The sequence below is a fragment of the Ruditapes philippinarum genome, unplaced genomic scaffold, assembly GCF_026571515.1.
Source record: "Ruditapes philippinarum isolate M1 unplaced genomic scaffold, ASM2657151v2 ctg500_1_1_1_1, whole genome shotgun sequence".
Taxonomy (NCBI): Eukaryota; Metazoa; Mollusca; class Bivalvia; order Venerida; family Veneridae; genus Ruditapes; species Ruditapes philippinarum.
This window is the reverse complement of record NW_026867377.1, coordinates 192,388-210,748: the sequence shown is the minus strand read 5'-3', so window position 1 is coordinate 210,748 and position 18,361 is coordinate 192,388. Positions and strand designations below refer to the sequence as shown.

General features: G+C 32.6%; 1 protein-coding gene across 1 annotated transcript; it reads right to left on the bottom strand.

Moving 5' to 3' along the window:
- Positions 1–9,885: 9,885 nt before the first annotated feature.
- On the bottom strand, positions 9,886–17,107 carry LOC132735875 (uncharacterized). Its single transcript, XM_060722893.1, has 3 exons — positions 16,452–17,107; positions 13,514–13,665; positions 9,886–13,282 (listed from the first exon to the last, which is right to left on the bottom strand). The coding sequence occupies exons 1-3, from the start codon at positions 17,020–17,022 to the stop codon at positions 12,383–12,385; spliced, it is 1,623 nt and encodes a 540-aa protein (XP_060578876.1). The 5' UTR covers positions 17,023–17,107; the 3' UTR covers positions 9,886–12,382.
- Positions 17,108–18,361: the final 1,254 nt, after the last annotated feature.

Here is an 18,361-nt window from a genome sequence, read left to right as displayed (position 1 = left end):
TAATTTAGTACTTTCTGGTTTATACATGACCGTAGGTATCATATGTTTAACGTGAAACAGATAGATTGAAGCTTATCTGTGAAAAAGAGCACACTATTTGCATATCCATTTCAGACACTGAAATAATTATTAGGTTGTTTAATATTTCCAGACGGAACCATGAATTGAGCATTGTTACAGTCATTTTTTGGCAGATTTAAACATTCTTATGTTTACTAAAACATATATCCACCGTGTATATCCATGAGTTAGGAAGAAATAAGAGGTTGATGCACGGCAGAGTAGGACCGGAAGATGATACGGGCCCGTAAAATGAATAATGGGCGCCGAGGGCATAATTTATTTCAGGGCTGATTATAACTTTCCGGATTGTATATGTTTGATATATCTATATAGTAGCAGTACTATTTTCAATCATATTGTACTATGATATTTCTGATTTTGATGTTTCTGTCGTTGAAACTCGTGTCTCTGCATTGTATAGTTCAATATCTTTTTTTCTTTTTTCAGGGCCGCAAACTCATAATCTGTTAAACTGTGAAACTCATTATCAGTATATAAAATAGAAAAAAAATAATATGGCAGTAACTCGACAAGCCTCGTTACCGCCAAACGGACGGGTCCCCTCGGGAGACAGAATTTTGTGTGTACCGTATCTTTTGAAATAACAGTGTGTTCCGTACCATTTCAACATAACTTAATGAAAATATGCTAAAACATACTTGCATTCCCTCGATGCATTGGACATAGTAAATCTATTAGATTTAACATGTATTTTCCTATGAAATATTGACAAAAAACAGATGACCTGCTAGAAATCGCTTGTTATGACAAATGAGTGTGTACCGTTCCCCTCGACCCCAGCTATGAAAAGAAAACTGTACTCAAATGTTCTTAAAAACCATTCAGGGGTTTTCAGAATTTTGATATACCGTGGAAAGCTGATATAATTACGGTTTCTCTGCGCCTTTTCTGATCAAAATCGGCTGAGTAATAAATAAGTCATAAATAAAAAATACCTGAATCGGGTAAAAATTCGGCGTGCTCCGTACCCGGAAAGTTACGTGGTATGACCACGTTGCCAATGCCAGATGAAATTTCCGGCATTGGTAAAACTCACGGAAACGCCAGTCTGCTATGCAAGAAATTATTATTCAAGAATGGTCTTACTATTCTAAGAAAATGATTTTAAAAAAAAATATCAATTTACAAGTTGTTATACCAAATAATAAGAGAGAACGTCAAAAAATGTAAAAGAAAAACACAAAGAACTGTCAACCTTCAGTTAAATATCAGCAAAACATTTACAGATGATGACTTCTTGAAGATCATTAAAAAGGAATAGAATGGGAAAAAATGATATTACAGGAGATTTACCTATTTGAGGGATAAACAAAGACGTTTTTAATGAGTTATGACACCATTACCAAGTTTATTCATCACAAAAATCACAATTTTATTCACTCACCTCATGGATTTGGATAGAAGGTTTGCAATGAGAACACTGACTTTTTTCATCAGATATTTGTTTTAAGAAATGTATTATCATACAAAATCTGCTATTGTTTTAAAGGAAATCTTAATAAGGGACACACTTAATTATGAAGTTTTACATTATTTTTTCGATGAAGAAATAAAAACCATGTTTCTGCAGGATTTGTTCGTATCAATATGAAAATTTCACAGCAAAGGGGATAACAAAATTTCAAATTTTGTGGAATTCAACTGTGTTTCACCTTTTTTTTTATATCAGTAGCTGTGATAATTAGAAAAATAATAGTTATTGGCTTAAAACTGGGCGCGGTCTAAGTTTATAAACAACGTGTACTGACTTTTACATACAATAAGGAACGTCAAGTTAAGACAATTAATCTTAAATAAATCTAATTTGTAATTCACATGTGTCGAAAATGAAGCTGATCTTAAAGAAATTAGATTTTTTTATATGAATGATAATAACAAACTTTTGTATAAATGAGATGTGTGCGTGTGTTGTTTTCGTCATTTCTAGATCTAGAATTCTTACAAAAAATATAATTCAAGCATTGTATATTGAAAACATATGACTTGCTTTTCAAAAATTAAATCGCAAATTTTTAAAAATTTCGCTAAGATGTGCATATGGATGAATATAACAAACATTGATTTTGATTGTTACTTTAGATAAAAAAAATGGATAATGAAAGTAACAGTGGTAATTACTCAATAGACAATTCAAATGACGAAAAATCGGAAACAACAGAATCTTATTATTTGATGTTCGTTGTTTCCACGCTTATAATCATTTTAAATGGAGCCGTACTCACTTTGTTGATTATTCACCGCAAAGATGAAAAACTGAAAAAGCTTGCATTTCAATTATCAAAACTTTCTTGTGTGACGTCATTGCAGGGCTTGCATTACTCTTGTACAGATTTCCATTTTTTGAATCATTCAAAGTCAGAAAAGATGTATGCATTGCTTACGTTATACTTCTACCAATCGTTCAGATAGTATCACAGTCTAATATGATTGATTTGGCTTTACAGAGGTATGTAACCTTACGAAATATAAATTCTATGACAATTTCTTGGAAACAGCGATATGTAAACGGCATACGGTTGACAACTATTGCAATTGTCATAGCATATACTGGAATGGCGATTCACTTTACACCAGAGGGAGAAAGAACCTTAACAGGCAGATGTACCTCCGTTTTTGCATTTGGAGACAACAGAAACAAAATTGGAATAATTGGAAGTTCAATATTTGTCATTATGCTTGTCCTAGCAAATGTTTTGAGTGGCCTTTGTATAAGGATACTGATGTAAACTCGACTGCCTCGTCCAAAATGCACATCAAATCCTGCTTTAAAAACCAAATCTGAGCAGCAAAATACTGATCGTATAAATAAATATGATCAAATGCAACAAAGCAGTATAACGTCTGTGACGGAGGAACTTGGCAAGAGACAGTTCCCTGAGAAAAGCATGACAACAATTGATGTCAATACCGCCGTTATCACATCTACAAGGAACAACGAACAAGAAATAAAAACCACGGACACAAAACGAGATAAAATGATTCGAAAGGCGGTTAAAACATACATGTATATACTTCTTTGTTCAAATGTTTGTATTTGGACATCGATTGCGCTTATCGTTGTCAACATTTCACTCGGAATAACAACACAATTTGCGTCGGACATGATTTTAATGGGTCCTTTTCTGAATTCTCTGTTCAACCCATTCATATACGTTATCAACGTCGAAGCATTTAGGCGTGTTATATGTTGACAAAGTCAAGTGGAATCTTCACTACTGCCAGAGAAGAAGTTGAATAAACGTTGCTTATATTGAAAAATAAGATCACAAATCTTTAAGGCAAGGCGACGTTCACATAACACAGTCCCGACCCAATCACTTTCATTTAGCCGGGTGCGGATATCATTGTACAAATGAAAAACAAGAGCCGGTTGAACCGGGTGATGCTCCCCGAATAGGTTTTGGACACAGGAAGGTATACCTCTTGTAGTGTCAGAGTTATGTCACAGACAAAGTTCAAAGTGTAAAAATAACCCAAATGTTGTGCACGACACATGATCTCAATATGGTGATCATTTTTGTGAAATAGTTGTAAAATCCAACTTCAAATAACAAAGTTATGGGCCGGACACGATTTTGCTGCAAGGTCATGCTGTGACCTTGACCTTCAAGGTAGCAACCCAAATGTTGCGCACGACACGTCATCTCAATATGGTGATCATTTCTGTGAAATAGTTTTAAAATCCGACTTCAAATAATAAAGTTATGGGCCGGACATGAATTTGCTGCAAGGTCATGCTGTGACCTTGACCTTCAAGGTAGCGAGGCAAATATTGCGCGCGACACTTTATCTCAATATGGTGATCATTTCTGTGAAAAAGTATTAAAATCCGACTTCAAATTACAAAGTTATGGACTGGACACGATTTTGCTGCAAGGTCATGCTGTGACCTTGACCTTCAAGATAGCGACCCAAATGTTGCGCGCGACACGTCTTCTTAATATGGTGATCATTTCTGTGAAATATTTTTAAAATCCCACTTCAAATAATGAAGTTATGGACCGGACAAGATTTTGCTGCAAGGTCTTGCTGTGACCTTAACCTTCAAGGTAGCGAGCCAAATATTGCGCGCGACACGTCATCTCAATATGGTGATCATTTCTGTGAAATATTTTTAAAATCCGACTTCAAATAATGAAATTATGGACCGGACAAGATTTTGCTGCAAGGTCATACTGTGACCTTGACCTTCAAGGTAGCGACCCAAATGTTGCGCGCGACACGTCGTCTTAATATGGTGATCATTTCTGTGAAATATTTTTAAAATCCGACTTCAAATAATGAAGTTATGGACCGGACAAGATTTTGCTGCAAGGTCATGCTGTGACCTTGACCTTCAAGGTAGCGAGCCAAATGTTGCAGGCGACATGTCGTCTCAATATGGTGATCATTTCTGTGAAAAAGTTCTAAAATCCAACTTCAAATAACAAAGTTATGGGCCGGACACGAATTCGGGACGTACGTACGTACGTACGGACGGACTGACGGACGGACGGACAACCCGACGACTATATGCTCCCCCGAAATTTTTCGGGGAGCATAAAACGGTGTAGAAAATAAAAGATGTGCAGTGATTACAGTATAATTGAATTAGTATTTTATAAGAATGGTTGTGAAGCATGTAAAATGTATTGATGTTGATTCCAATTCACTCTATGTTTATATCCAGCTGTACAGTAATGTAATTATTCCAGAAAATATTTGGAAAAGGAAAAAAAACCTTCTCGAACATTTTAGTAAAAGGTTTTTCTTAGATTTTGTAATTACAATGAATTATAATAATTCCCTGGATGATATTTTTGATTGTTTAAGGCCTCTATAGACGACGGTAGGATTTTGAAGTACAACACCAATTAAAACTTGTACAAGTAAATCTTAATGTGTGAAGGCTATTATATGTATTTCTTGCATTCGTACACCTTAATACCAGATTTACAGGATAGGACATGTCCTATCTGTTAATTCTAGTTCTCGCATACACGCAAGCATCTTGTCGTTGTTATTGATCATATGATTGGTATTTCGGCATCACCTGTGTTTATGTTTTTCTCTGGTTAGTGCTTCATCATCTTTTAGTGGTCTGGTGTTAGTATTGGCATCTTTGTCATCGTCTATTGATATGTTATTGTATGGTATTGAATAACTACTGATGTGTTGTCGTAGATAATAATCATGCAGACTGTCCAATCAAAAATGACATCTTTTAGTCTGCTGTTTTCATCGGTTATGTCGTAATGTGTTATTAATGTGGTCGTTTGGCTTTCATTAGCATTGGTTCTTAATTTTTCGTTGTAGTGAAGTGAATATTGAATTTAAAACTTTGTCTTTTCTTCCAGATTCATGATTAGTATTTGTCTTTGAACAGAACGTATTTTCTTTCATTGTGTCCGATGTCATTGATTGTCTCCCGTTCATTGTTGGCCATTTTATTCAAGTTTACTAATTCTTGGCCAGCAGACACAGTCTATTCGCGTTTGAAAATTTTCTTCCATGACTTTCTCTTGCTTTGGTTTTTTTCGGATATTCTTCATTTCTGGGCATTTTGGAGCATCGCCTCTTCATGACAGTAGTGACAAATTAATGTTTAAATTATCTTAGGCTGATACCCCTTTTTACATCTTTTTACTTCCTGTAAGTATGGTCATATTAAGTGGATCTTTTTTCTGCAGAGATTAAGTTCACTTGCAAATTTGGAAAACCAGTCTTCTGTTACAAATCTTTTGCGCTGTTTTCTTATTGAAAATTGTTGGTTATCATATGTTGGGGATGAAGCATGATTTATTATTCTAAAACTGTCTTTACTTACTTGATGATGAAAAATGATACATATTGCTTCTGAAATGCTTCTTGAGGTTTTTATTGATATTCATACGCCATTTGCTGATCTGGGAATCCTTTCAGAAGGTGTGTGTTGGTGCCAGCATTGGTTTGAAGGGTTCTGGAAAGCAGTTTCATTTAGCAACTGACTATAGTACTAAGATTATTTTAGGTTTGACAATATTCAATATATGTTCTACATTCTTCATTTTTCTTCAATTTGAAGCCAATATACGACAGAAATTTGAAGAAAGATTTGCTTGGCAATTGTCGTGCCATTTAAAATAAAATGTTTAGAATTAGTATTATAGATACAGGTCAATAGTTCTGGTTATACACACTATATTGCCGAAAATGTGTGTTTAGAAAATTTGAACCGTCGAATGCTGAAAATTCAGTCGCATTAGTTGGTTATGACTGCGCACTTTATAAATCAACACGTAAACAAATAATCTGGGGCAATAGATTCATTAAAATTAAAAACCAATGTTTGTTTTTTAAAACATGTATTAAATCGAATACATATTTTTTAAATGATTTACTTAATGATCAATGTGAAATAGATAAAAACATTATCTTAAATAAGCTAGTAGATAAACGCAACTGCGTCGTTGAATTAAACTTGCTCTTTAAGGCTATACCCCTAGCCTGGAAACAAACTATGAAAACGTTTCACTCTTCGCAAACAAAAATAAAAATAGAAAAACGTCTTAAGATAAATAACAGACCTTTTGAATTGATGGATTCAAAAACAATATATCAAACATTAGTAAACAAAATATTCATTAAACCCGCTACACATTCGTATTGGTCAAATAAATATGAGAGAAAACTGAACTGGATTGATATATATAAATTCATTACAAGAATTCCTGATAATCAGTATAAACAATTCAAATTTAGAGTAATTAACATGATCTTTTCAAGCAAAGAAACGCGCTATAAATGGAAAATGGTATCGTCTCCACTCTGTAATAATTGCAATAAAATAGAAGATTATCAACATCTTTTTATCGATTGTATGGCACTTAATTATTTTAAGAGAAAATTATATATATTTTTCAAGAGTGCGGAATTCAAAGAAATATACGTAAACTAGACATCCTTATTTTCGATTATAAAATATCTCATGAAAAATACTTTTACATAAATGTTATACTCACCATTGTAGGTTTTAGTATTTATAAAGCTTACTTTTGTAGTAATAATTGGTCAAATGAATTTAACATATCAAAACTGTTTAAAACAGAATTCAAAATAATGTATCAATAATATAAATACAAGAAGACAAAAGTTAATTTTTTTGACAAAATACTCCAACTTTTAAAATATATATACAAACCTCTATAGATTCAAGTTTTTTTTCACTTTGTGTGTTTATGTACGTTGTTACTCTAATACATATGAATATCTCATATTGAATTTGTTATATTATGTCATTGTATATATGTATAGTTATGTATAATATTTGTGAATAAAAATAATAAAAAAATAAATCAACACGTTTGGTTGCCATTTATCTCTGCACATGAATTATCTGAACTGTTTGTGTGTATTTGAAGTTACTTTCCTGGGTGTCCAACAACACCGTGCATAAGATAGGACGCATTATGAACCTCTTGAGAAAAGCATGAAACTTGCCATATTTGTTGGTTGATATAAGACATTTCATTTAAGCCTGGGATCTGGCTTGTCCGAATTTAATATAGCTGCCATATTAAGTTTTTCAGAATATTATAGATTTTAGTTGTAGACATGGCACCAATTTATTATTTTACAGAGTTCATAATATATACAAAACAACCCCACTTCTGACATCATTGTTGTAATGTTAAAATATAAGTGTTTCTAAAAAAAGGTAAGCCTATTTACTTATTCATGGAATGTTCTTAAATAGATTACTCAGGAGTTGTAGCTAATCTTTAGGTTTTTTTATTATGGAAGAAAAATTAAGCGTCATGATGACACCGCCCTTTGAATTCAAAGGAAAACACAACTCAAATGAAATGAAATGAAAATAACCACGGCTTTATTAAACTAACTTTTAATTATACTTAACTTGAAAATATACTATGCTCGTATTTTGGTAAAACACATTTATTGTAGAGAAATATATTAAAAGCTAGTAAATTCTTCCTAAATATGTCTAATGTGAATAAGTGAATGTGTAAACTATGTTTGGTAAGCTGCATCCCTATCTATTGTTAATTTAATTCATTCATTTTTTATAAAAACTGACAGGTTTTTTTTAATGACACTATGTTTAAATGTATTGTGAAGAGTTGAAAATGTAACATTTTCTCTGTATGCACGTAGTCAAAAGATGTTTATTTCACATTTAAAAATAGATTTTAAAGTAAATATCAGTTTTATTCACATATCAAATTTGATCATAATATATCCTTAAAGTTACTTAAAGGTAAACAAGTTTACATTATGTACTTCAATATAAACTGTTCTTATATTATAAATAATGTTGAATATTAACGAGTTGAAAAGAAGTATCAAAATTGTAATAATTAACTATAGGTTTGAAAAATAACCCTAATGATTATGAGCTATTAAACTTATAGAAATAAAATAGTACGAGCATCAAGCTCTGTTACAAGAATAAAAATTTAAAAATTTAAGATTGCTACCACTTAGAACAAAGAAAAAGTATTAATCTGTAAAATGAAATTACCAAAATTACTTACAAATGTATCAAATATGTTTCAGGGAATTAGATGATCTTTATGGTTTACTTAATAATTATAATTAATTGGTTCACTTTAGAGAGTTTTTAGAAATGTTACTTCTTCAAAATTATCAACAGAATGTCAATACTTTCTGAGATACCTGGTAAAATAACTTTTGAATCCCAGAAGGAGCTAACATCAACAAGAAGGTGACATTGTATGTAACAACTTACCGGTATCTGATTGGTCTGCACATTACAGCCAAACAGAATTTACTTAAAAATGCTTTTGCTAACAAAAAGATTATGATTCATGAAAAAGTTTATTAGAAAAAATTGACATTCTACAATAAACAATAGCAAATTAAATTATGAATAGCAAATTCTAGAAAGTAATAAAAAGAATAAAAATAATACTAAAAAACTAAACATATTTTTAAACAACTTGTATCTCACTGAGTTTAAAGTCCAATGTAAATGAAAGTAGAACCATTCTCTACTTATATCGTACATAATTACATCAAAAGAATCAAAGTTACTCAATACAATCATAATCAAAATTAAACTAGTGAATAATAAAAATGGAATGTCCATTAAATATACATGTTAAAACCTTAATTAAAGTTTATTTGCCTTTATTTCCTGAAAAAGATTCATAAATATAATATATTATACTTCTTGAGTAATATTATACAAGATTATGTAATGAGTATATAACCTGCTGTAAGAACAACAAAACAAAAGAAAAATACAGAAAAATTACGTTGACATTTCCTTGAAATAAAGGGTATGCTTATTGTTGTAATTTATTTAAAAAAATCTACATTAGTAAAGATATAAGTTTCAAAGAATACGCAAACCCACTGCTATTGTCTTCAAATTAAACAACTGTCATGCATAAAATATAAAATGTTTGTATCATAGTTTGGGGACCTTTCTGTTGAAAAAACGTCAGAGTTAAATCCTATACATATACATGCACAGTGCGTTAACTGGAGTGCAGATATTAGTTACCCGCACTCCAGAGCACGCCCATTGATTGGCTCATTTTTTCTGGAGTTTACTTAATGTGATGAAAGAGAAAGGAAAAGCGACAGAAATATCATATTCAGATGCTCATTCATTGGTTGCTTTTTTCTGGGGTTTCATATTGTGACAACAGGGAACGTGTTTTTATGTTTGCCTATGATACAAAAGAGAAAGAACACAAAAACACTCGGCAATCTCATAAGTACTCGGGGGGGGGGGGGGGCTACGGTCCCTCGTACAAATCAGATAGCCTCGTGTTTAAATGCTCTTTCTATTACATAACTTTGGTCAAGAGATGGATCCGTTCGAGTAATGGAATCAAGAGGCTTAGAACATTAAGAATTTATTTCTGTTATATTACAAATTTAGTATTGAATAAATATAACCATTAATTGGTATTATTAGAAGTCAAGAATAAAACAATATATATAGAAGAAATACAAGAACAAATAACATAACAAGCACCGAAACACAACATGTAGCAATGGACAACTATATGTATATATTGTATATTTAAAAAGTCACAAAAAAATTGGCCAGATGCAGCCGCGTTCAAATAAAAACTAAGATTGTACAAGTATTTTCTTATAATATACAGTTTTGTAAACTCTGCATTAAATGTTGAAAAACGAGGAATACTATACCATATTGATTTGATTAAAGTTGCAAGGAAACATAAATGTGGTGAATTTATGTTTGAACTATAGATGTGCAGCAAATTTAGCGTTAAAATTAAAATACATCTAATACCAATTTGTTTTAAGACGTTAATAAAGTCAATACCTTCCATTTTTTCAGTTGTTCCAGGAGATCATAAGAATAACAACGTGCCGCATCGCAAAATAACATCAAAATGTCTATCCAATGACCTAGCTTTTACTGCTCTGATTGTAACGCATAACATAAATGTATGATCTCTACAGTATGTTAAAATTTGTTGACGAACACAAAATAAACCGATTCCTATTACACTTCTTACAATAAACAAAACACAAAACATATACAAAAAGAATATCGTACAAAAAAATCAAAAGAACGCAAAAACGTCCGAAGGAAACAATATAATTAAATAAAAATATGAAAAACAAGATCAATAAGGAAGGGCGGTGTCAATGAACGCACCTCCACACGATCCAGTAACAAGAACCCCCGAACAAGGAGGACCCCCGCCCCCGTTACGAAATGGTTAGGGCAATCACATAACTGATACTTAAAAGGAAATAATAGTAACCGACAAGAAAATCAAAGAAAACAAATAACTGATTGTTAAATAGAAATCTAGAAACAAGGTGATCCCTCGGGAGCATTAATCACAACAAAATTACAAGACAATTGCAGACTCGGTTTGATTGAGTCTGTACATGAGGAAAAATTAATACGTGCAATATCCCTCACGCCCACAGGCCCACAAAGTAAAAGGGCTCGGGGAAGGCGACTCGAGATTCGGGAAAGGGCGGGACAAAATTAAAAATATAAAACTAGGGACAAAAGGGAAGATACTTACCATAGACGAGAAAACAACATGACGGATAATTATAAGACATAAGATATATAAGGTTCATATCAAAAGAAGCACAAAGTTGTAAGTATATCATAAACATATAAAATTGTTCAATATATAATATTGTATATATAAACTGCATGAAAACATAAACACTTTATTTCTGAAAAAAAAAACTAAAAGTAAATATATAAACTTTTAATATGCCTAGCATAAAACACATCTATTAATTAGTCATAGCCTCAAATTAATTGACTAACAAGCTTATTGTTTTGCTAAATAAATTTGTACATAATCATTTTTTGATTGAAGAAATGTATGAGAAAACACTAAAACTATAATTATGCTTTAAAATAATATTCCATAATCAAATGAAATCAAAACTGAAAAATCTATATACGTGAACGCATTTATGAACGCATTTGTACATGTCACTAACGAAAACAATTCTAAAGTAAATGAACAAACTTGCATTGAAACAAAAGCTTAAAACTCACTTGTACGCGAGCACACAGTGTCTATTTTAGGATTCGGAAAACAAGGGGGAATTTTATCAAAAAGTGAGAAATTATTACATTTGTTGATCTTTTTCCTTCTTTCTCTATGTAAAAATTTCCCCCTGTTTCTGAAAAAAGGGGGGATTCTCAAAATTTCTTTTTTAAATATGAGTGAATCCCCCCTCCTTGAATAGAAACCAAAACATTTAAAACTAGGTCAATCATGTGAAATTAAATATTCGCAACGCAGAGTGAACACGTGAATGTAGCCCGGTCTTGTCGTGTGGTAACACCGTATGAGCGTATAGCAAAGCGATTGTGGTTGATTCCATAACTTGTGCTATTCAGCTGTCACGGCTCAGAAATGTTCACTTTTTAGGGGAGAAGATGTGTAAGTGGCCGGATAACTCAGTCGAAAGAGCCGCGGTACGGTATTCCGAGGGTCCCGGTTTCGAGTCCTGGTCCGGCTGCACATTTTTCTCACCCTGTGACACAGCCCTCGTGAAATTACTTACATATCTCTACAATATTCTGTTTATTAGATTGTGCATGTTCATGCTGTTTAGGTCGGACCTCTAGAGAAATGTTGTTCATTACATGCCTTGAAATCACAGTAATCCCCCATTCGTGAACTAACAACAATCCCTTAAGTGCAATATGTGTCGATCAAGATTGCATCGGGGCGCCAGCTGTTCATGTATTGTCATGTTTAATTTCATTTCATTCGCAAATTATTGAAGTCTTGGCTACTTAAATACAAACTGAATCTTCCACATCCTAGTTAGAAGGGTTTTCTTCTTTAAAGAGGGTAAATTTGTTCCCTGTCTGTTCTTCAAGTTGTTTGATTCCTTTATCCAACGGAAGAGCTATGTATGTAGTTTTTGAATTTGCACCCATGAGCATCGCGTATGCCTTCACATGTTCATCGTCGGGGTCATCAGAACAAATGATTACCCCACTATCTCCTTCTTCTGCAAAAGGTTTTACCTCAGCACCTGGATAACTTTCCTCATTTTGTATTTGAACAAGGCTGGCATTCATTCCCTCAATGATGTAATTGGTATCTGTAATAATTCCCTTTCCGGGTTGGGATTTCGATCCCCAGACATGAACTTTTATTCCGGACATTGTTGCATGTTTAGCCTCAATGTTTTCAATAAGTTTTCCGCGCCGTAGATTACCAACGGAATCTTTTAATTTTCTGTCGTCATTATCAATCTTCACAAAAACCTCAGCCGCTGCTATATCAAGCGACCCATGTTCTTGTGTGGTTGTACTTTCAATGACACTGGCAATCCTTCTTTCTGGTCCGTTTTCGACAAGAAAAACGTCAGAACAGTGCGACACAACATGTTTTGAAACAAGTATGCAGTCTGTCCTCGAACTCTTTGCTTTCATTTCTGCTATACATCCAAGACAACCTGACTTGTTGATGTTTTGATTTTCGTTTCGAGCTATAATTTTTGACCCAGCAAACATTAGCTCCTTCATTTCCGGATAAACGATTGATGTACTATAATTTGTAATATTTTGATCGCTCATAAAATCTGCAATTATTTGTTCACGTTCTTTCATTTCATTCTTATCTTTTATTTCTTCAAGATAAACGTGTACCTTTTGGAAACGGTAGCCTACGGCCTTTATCGTTGGACAAGTTTCAAAAAGTGCCTTTCTTACCTAAAATAGGGGTTTAAAAAAGATGGCATAAATAAACTGTGCATAAACGTATATTGGTATTAAAGCTAAAATTATGTTTCATTCATTTTCGGAACAAGCATATGATCACATTTAAAAGAATAAAGACTTTTATTTTATAAATCTAAATCAAATCATTTTCCAATGTACTAAATGTTTTTACACCGGAAGAATGTAGCATTTCCGGAAAAGTATTGCATTTTACAGACCTACCTTTTCTGAAATAGGTCCAGTGACACTCTTTTGTTGAGGTATTTTCTGCGCTGGTATATGACTTGAATTTAACAACGCCATAATTTCTTCTAGCAGTTGTTCAATCGTTTTTCTTGGTATAGGTGTTTCAAATTTGGAAATCATCTGCTTATCTATAAAAGTCAGAACTGAAAACGTACTACATTTATTCCTTGACTGCAAAATTTAGAATAGAAATAAGGATCATTACATCGTTTGTTGTACGTGATTTCGTATTTTTTTCCATTAGCTAAAATAAGACAGGTTCGTGAATGGCGTAAATGATATATTTACTGTGAAAATTATAATAGCATCTCGTTGCCTTTGAAAAAAGTAATGTAGGATCTCATAGTCTGTGAAGATTATAATTCAGATTATGCTATTATCCCCGTATCTGTCAAAATTAAAAAAAAACAGATATAAGAATGTGTCCATGTAAACTTTTTCACGCACATTTCTTTTCAATTTAAGAAATAGATTATTACGTGTTGGCCACTTTGAAAAGTTGATATCATCACAAATTTGTGTTTAATTTCAATTTGTATATTTACAATATTACTTAATTTGTATAATTTACACACAAAAAAAAAACAAATTTGAATGCCCTGCTATCTGGATAATGTTTCACATATTAAATCCTGATTTCAAAGTTTAGTTGTCAAAAAAAAAATTGTGACCGGAAAATAATTTTGTAATATTTTAAGCAGTCATTGTATCCATGTAATTAAATTGAATTATTTTACAGAAACAAATATATCTAACGATAATGCCATTTTGTGACTATTATCAGTCTCCTACATGTTTAACCGGGGCGGATTTAGGTTCACCCCCAATCCGTCCATTTGTCCGTCCGTTAATCTGTTTGTCAGTCAGTACGGCCGTCCTTCCAAAAAACTAGACCCCGTGGTAACAATAAGTCCTGAAATTTGACCTATGGGTAGATGGCAGCCTGGAGATTATGCACATCTTCTTTTTTTTCATATGATAGAGTGACTTGGAACTATTCCAACAAATTTACTTGAACTAGAGAAAAGTTGAAACATTAGTTATACATATTCATTCTGGGAAAATTGGATCCGTCGTTTACTTGTTGTCTAAGCATAATTTCCTTAACTTAACACCAGACTATGATACAGGCAAACTCAGAACTTAAAAGATTTAAGTTCATACATGTCTTCCACAATGGCATAATTGAATGGTCATGGCCCTTCATAATGTACATTTTGTATTTGTTGTTCTAAATGGTAGGGGACTTTTGTATTACTTTGATAATTGCTTATTCCAATTAGTATTTTGTTTTAATTTTTAATCATGTTAACACATCTAAATTTAAAAAAAAAATATATATATATATAGCAGGGTCATATTTTCGTATGACAGTATTATGAAACTTGTCAGCCCTTTCCGGTATTTTATTTCTTTAGGTTTTGATAAGTTCTTGCTTGTCTTTTATTTTCTTGTTTTCTGTGTGATCTCGCGAGAGTTTGGCGGGAATGTTGTGCAGGTTTTGAAAAGAGTTTAGGGGGCAGGGGACATATTCGAATGATGGCCCCGGTCAAATTTTTTAATAACTCAGACATGGTGTTTTGAAGGTACTGATAACTTCTGATGTTTCTCTGTCATTGTAATTCTTTCTTGTTGGTGTGTAGGAAATGAGATATATTTTTGGGTTTTTACCCGAAACTAAGCATTTTGGTAGCCTTGTATGTATTTCTGACTCTCCGAATGGAGGTGAAAAAGTTAAAAATCAAGCTTTGACAGTTGGCGCCAAACAAGTAAGAAATTTCAGATAAATTTTGTGAAAAATCTAAACGTATGACAGACACTTTATTTGTCATTTCTGAAAATGCCATAGCTTGCACTGCGTGTTACTGATATTTTTAAAGGAATCGGGCGGATTCTGGAGTATGCTGCACCTTCATGAAGATTGCCCATATTGGTATATTTTAGGTGTGATTTTGGCTGGGTGGGGGTAAATATAAATTGCTGTCAGTCATTTTTTGAAGGAGCAATGCATGCAAACTATTATTTTCTTCAATGTATGTCATATACCATTGAATAATGCTGTGCAACTGGTTATCTGCCTGTGAAACAGATTTTGAAATATTTGGAATTGTGTTTCTGGTCACACTGAAATACAAAATTTTTCATTTTTAGGTCCCCTGCCCCCTTACATGGTTGATGTAGAGAACATTCTGTTAATTTTAACTCGTTAATATGATTTACATTTGGTTGAGCTATCCAAGTGTTTGTGAGAAGTATTTAAGGTAGTTTTGTGATGGCTGAAATGATTATTTATTATTCGGTTTATTTGCAATGTTGTATTTTACAGCGCGTTGAATGTTCCAAAATGGCGGTCATTTACTTTCTCTTTCAATTCAATTCTATTTTTTTTTATAACCAGCATGTATTATATGTTTTAATCTTGTTCACAGTTAACCATCACGTGAGACAGGATGTATGTGATGTGAAGTGGAGTGATATAAATTGTAACATTGTATTGTGGAATAGGCTTAAGATCCCTTAGATCTGTAAGTATAAGAGTATGTTGGTATTTATACCTTTTGTAATATTGTAAACCATATACATGTAATGTTTAACTGGTAAGACATAAGAGTACAAATGCTTTAATCATTTAGTGATCTTAATGTCTATAGTAATAAGATGTTTATTAAATGCTATGTTTATTGATTGTATATATTATAATATATGTGCAAACATTGTTATTATTATGTCATTTCAGTGCCTTGATTAAAGTTGACTTCAATAGAGAAGATATATTGTATATTTATGAGTTTGACTGTATATGTAGATTGGAAACAATAAATGAATTACCACAACTACCCTGTGTTATAACACCATGTGTTACATATATTTATATATTATATTTATTTATTTAACTTATTTTCGATAAACATACCTTCAACGTTTTCATCAAGACTGCAGTCCAACAAATCCTGTAAAATCTTGTAGTATTCCATCAACGGTTTGTACGCTTCATGTTCCAAATAATCATCAATATCACTGGCGAGTGATTCTGCTGTAGTAACTACAGAGACCTCCTCTGAATTAAGAAGATTTTTGACTTCCTGTGCATGCTTTTGTGAACGCACGACATAAATTTCAAAACGTTTACTAGTATTTAATACTAATTTTAAGATATCTTCTTTTTCCATAGTAGTAAGTATAGCAATTTTCAAACACTCTTTGTTCTTTTGATGAAAATCGTCTATCAATTCAACTATTTTGCTTGAATTTCGTTTTACAATTTTTTCAGTTGTGAAAGTGTCATTTTCGTCCATTTTTCTGTATATAGAAATGATAACTGAATCAGTTTTACTGCAGTGACGGTCTTTTTCAACAGTAATTCCAGCCTGTTTCATCAATCTATTGAATCTTGCTTCTATCCCAGGAGTATTTCTTGAAGCGAAAGACAGTCGCGGAAAACAGTCCTTAGGAACTTGAAATTTTGTAACCGCCATTGAATCCATACACAAAAAGTATTTTCAATTTGTTGAATCTTCAATGTGAATACATTATGAAATCAATTTTCAACAACTTATATACTTAAGTAATCAAATCTATTTTTATTATCATTTTTATGATTAATAATTATCTACTACAAAGTATGTTCACATTACAATTTATCTAATCATAATTGATTTTCTGCGCGTTGTAACATCCTATCATATTGTTATCATTTAAGGGTTTTAACTAAATGATAAAATACTTTAGAATTTGCTTATTTCGATGACAAATAAAAAATATGAGAAACAAAGATGAACATGGAAGAGCAGTGTTGCAACGTATAAAATTTACGAAGTGTTTATACCTAACCCATGAGCTGTATAAGTTGGTTGAAAACGCATACAACTGATGGTGAGCTGTATTCGTAAGTTGACAAATTATACGGCTTACGAATTATACAACTTACGTCAGCTGAAAACATTAGATATATTTTTCATTTTTAGTGGGGATGTGAGAAAATGTCTCTTTACGTCTCAATTTTATTTTAACTTTAACAAAAATATTGTTTGATCAATATGAGAAAATACCCTCAATGTTTTGGCCGTCGAACCGTTGAAGTTGTAGTCGACAAAGCCGTAGACATCAAAGTTTTAGCAAGGCGTAATTGTATTCGTAGAAGTCATAATCTCACTTGAAATCGTAAAATTCTCAATCAAGATCGTAGTTGTCGTAACTATAGTCGTGGTCTTAGATGACGGTGTAGTCGTGATCGTATTCTAGGTGGTAAGACCCTTGTGGTGGTTATCGTCAACTAACCTGTAATCGTAAGTGTAATTCTTTAAGTCGTTGTTATTGCTTTAGTCGTGGTCGTAGCATAAAGTCGTAACAGTCATAGTCGTAAAAGAGTAGTAGAAACCGTACGCTTAAAAGTCTAAAAGTAAGTTGTAGCTATACATGATCGTTGTCGTCCTAGATAACGAGTTTTAGTTGTAAAAAACCATGGTCATGGTCGTGTTGTCAGCGCAGTCATTAAATGTTAGATCGTTTTCGTGGCCGTATATGTCTACATTGTCGTTTTAATTTGTTCAAAATCGTGTCCGAAAGTCGAAGACGCAACAAAACGACAAATATAGGGCGCCGATACGTCGATCCCTACCCGCCGACACGAAATTTCTACAAAAGAAAAGCTCGAGTATTCGCCTATTAAAATATCGTTATATCGTTTAGAATAATATCGTGTATTTGCGTCGGTGCATCTCAAAAGTCGAAAAGGAGATACGAAAACATGAATTGGCAGAAATCAATCACCACTTGAATTATACGGATACATTTTTCTTCAGATAAAATTATATATCTGTACTT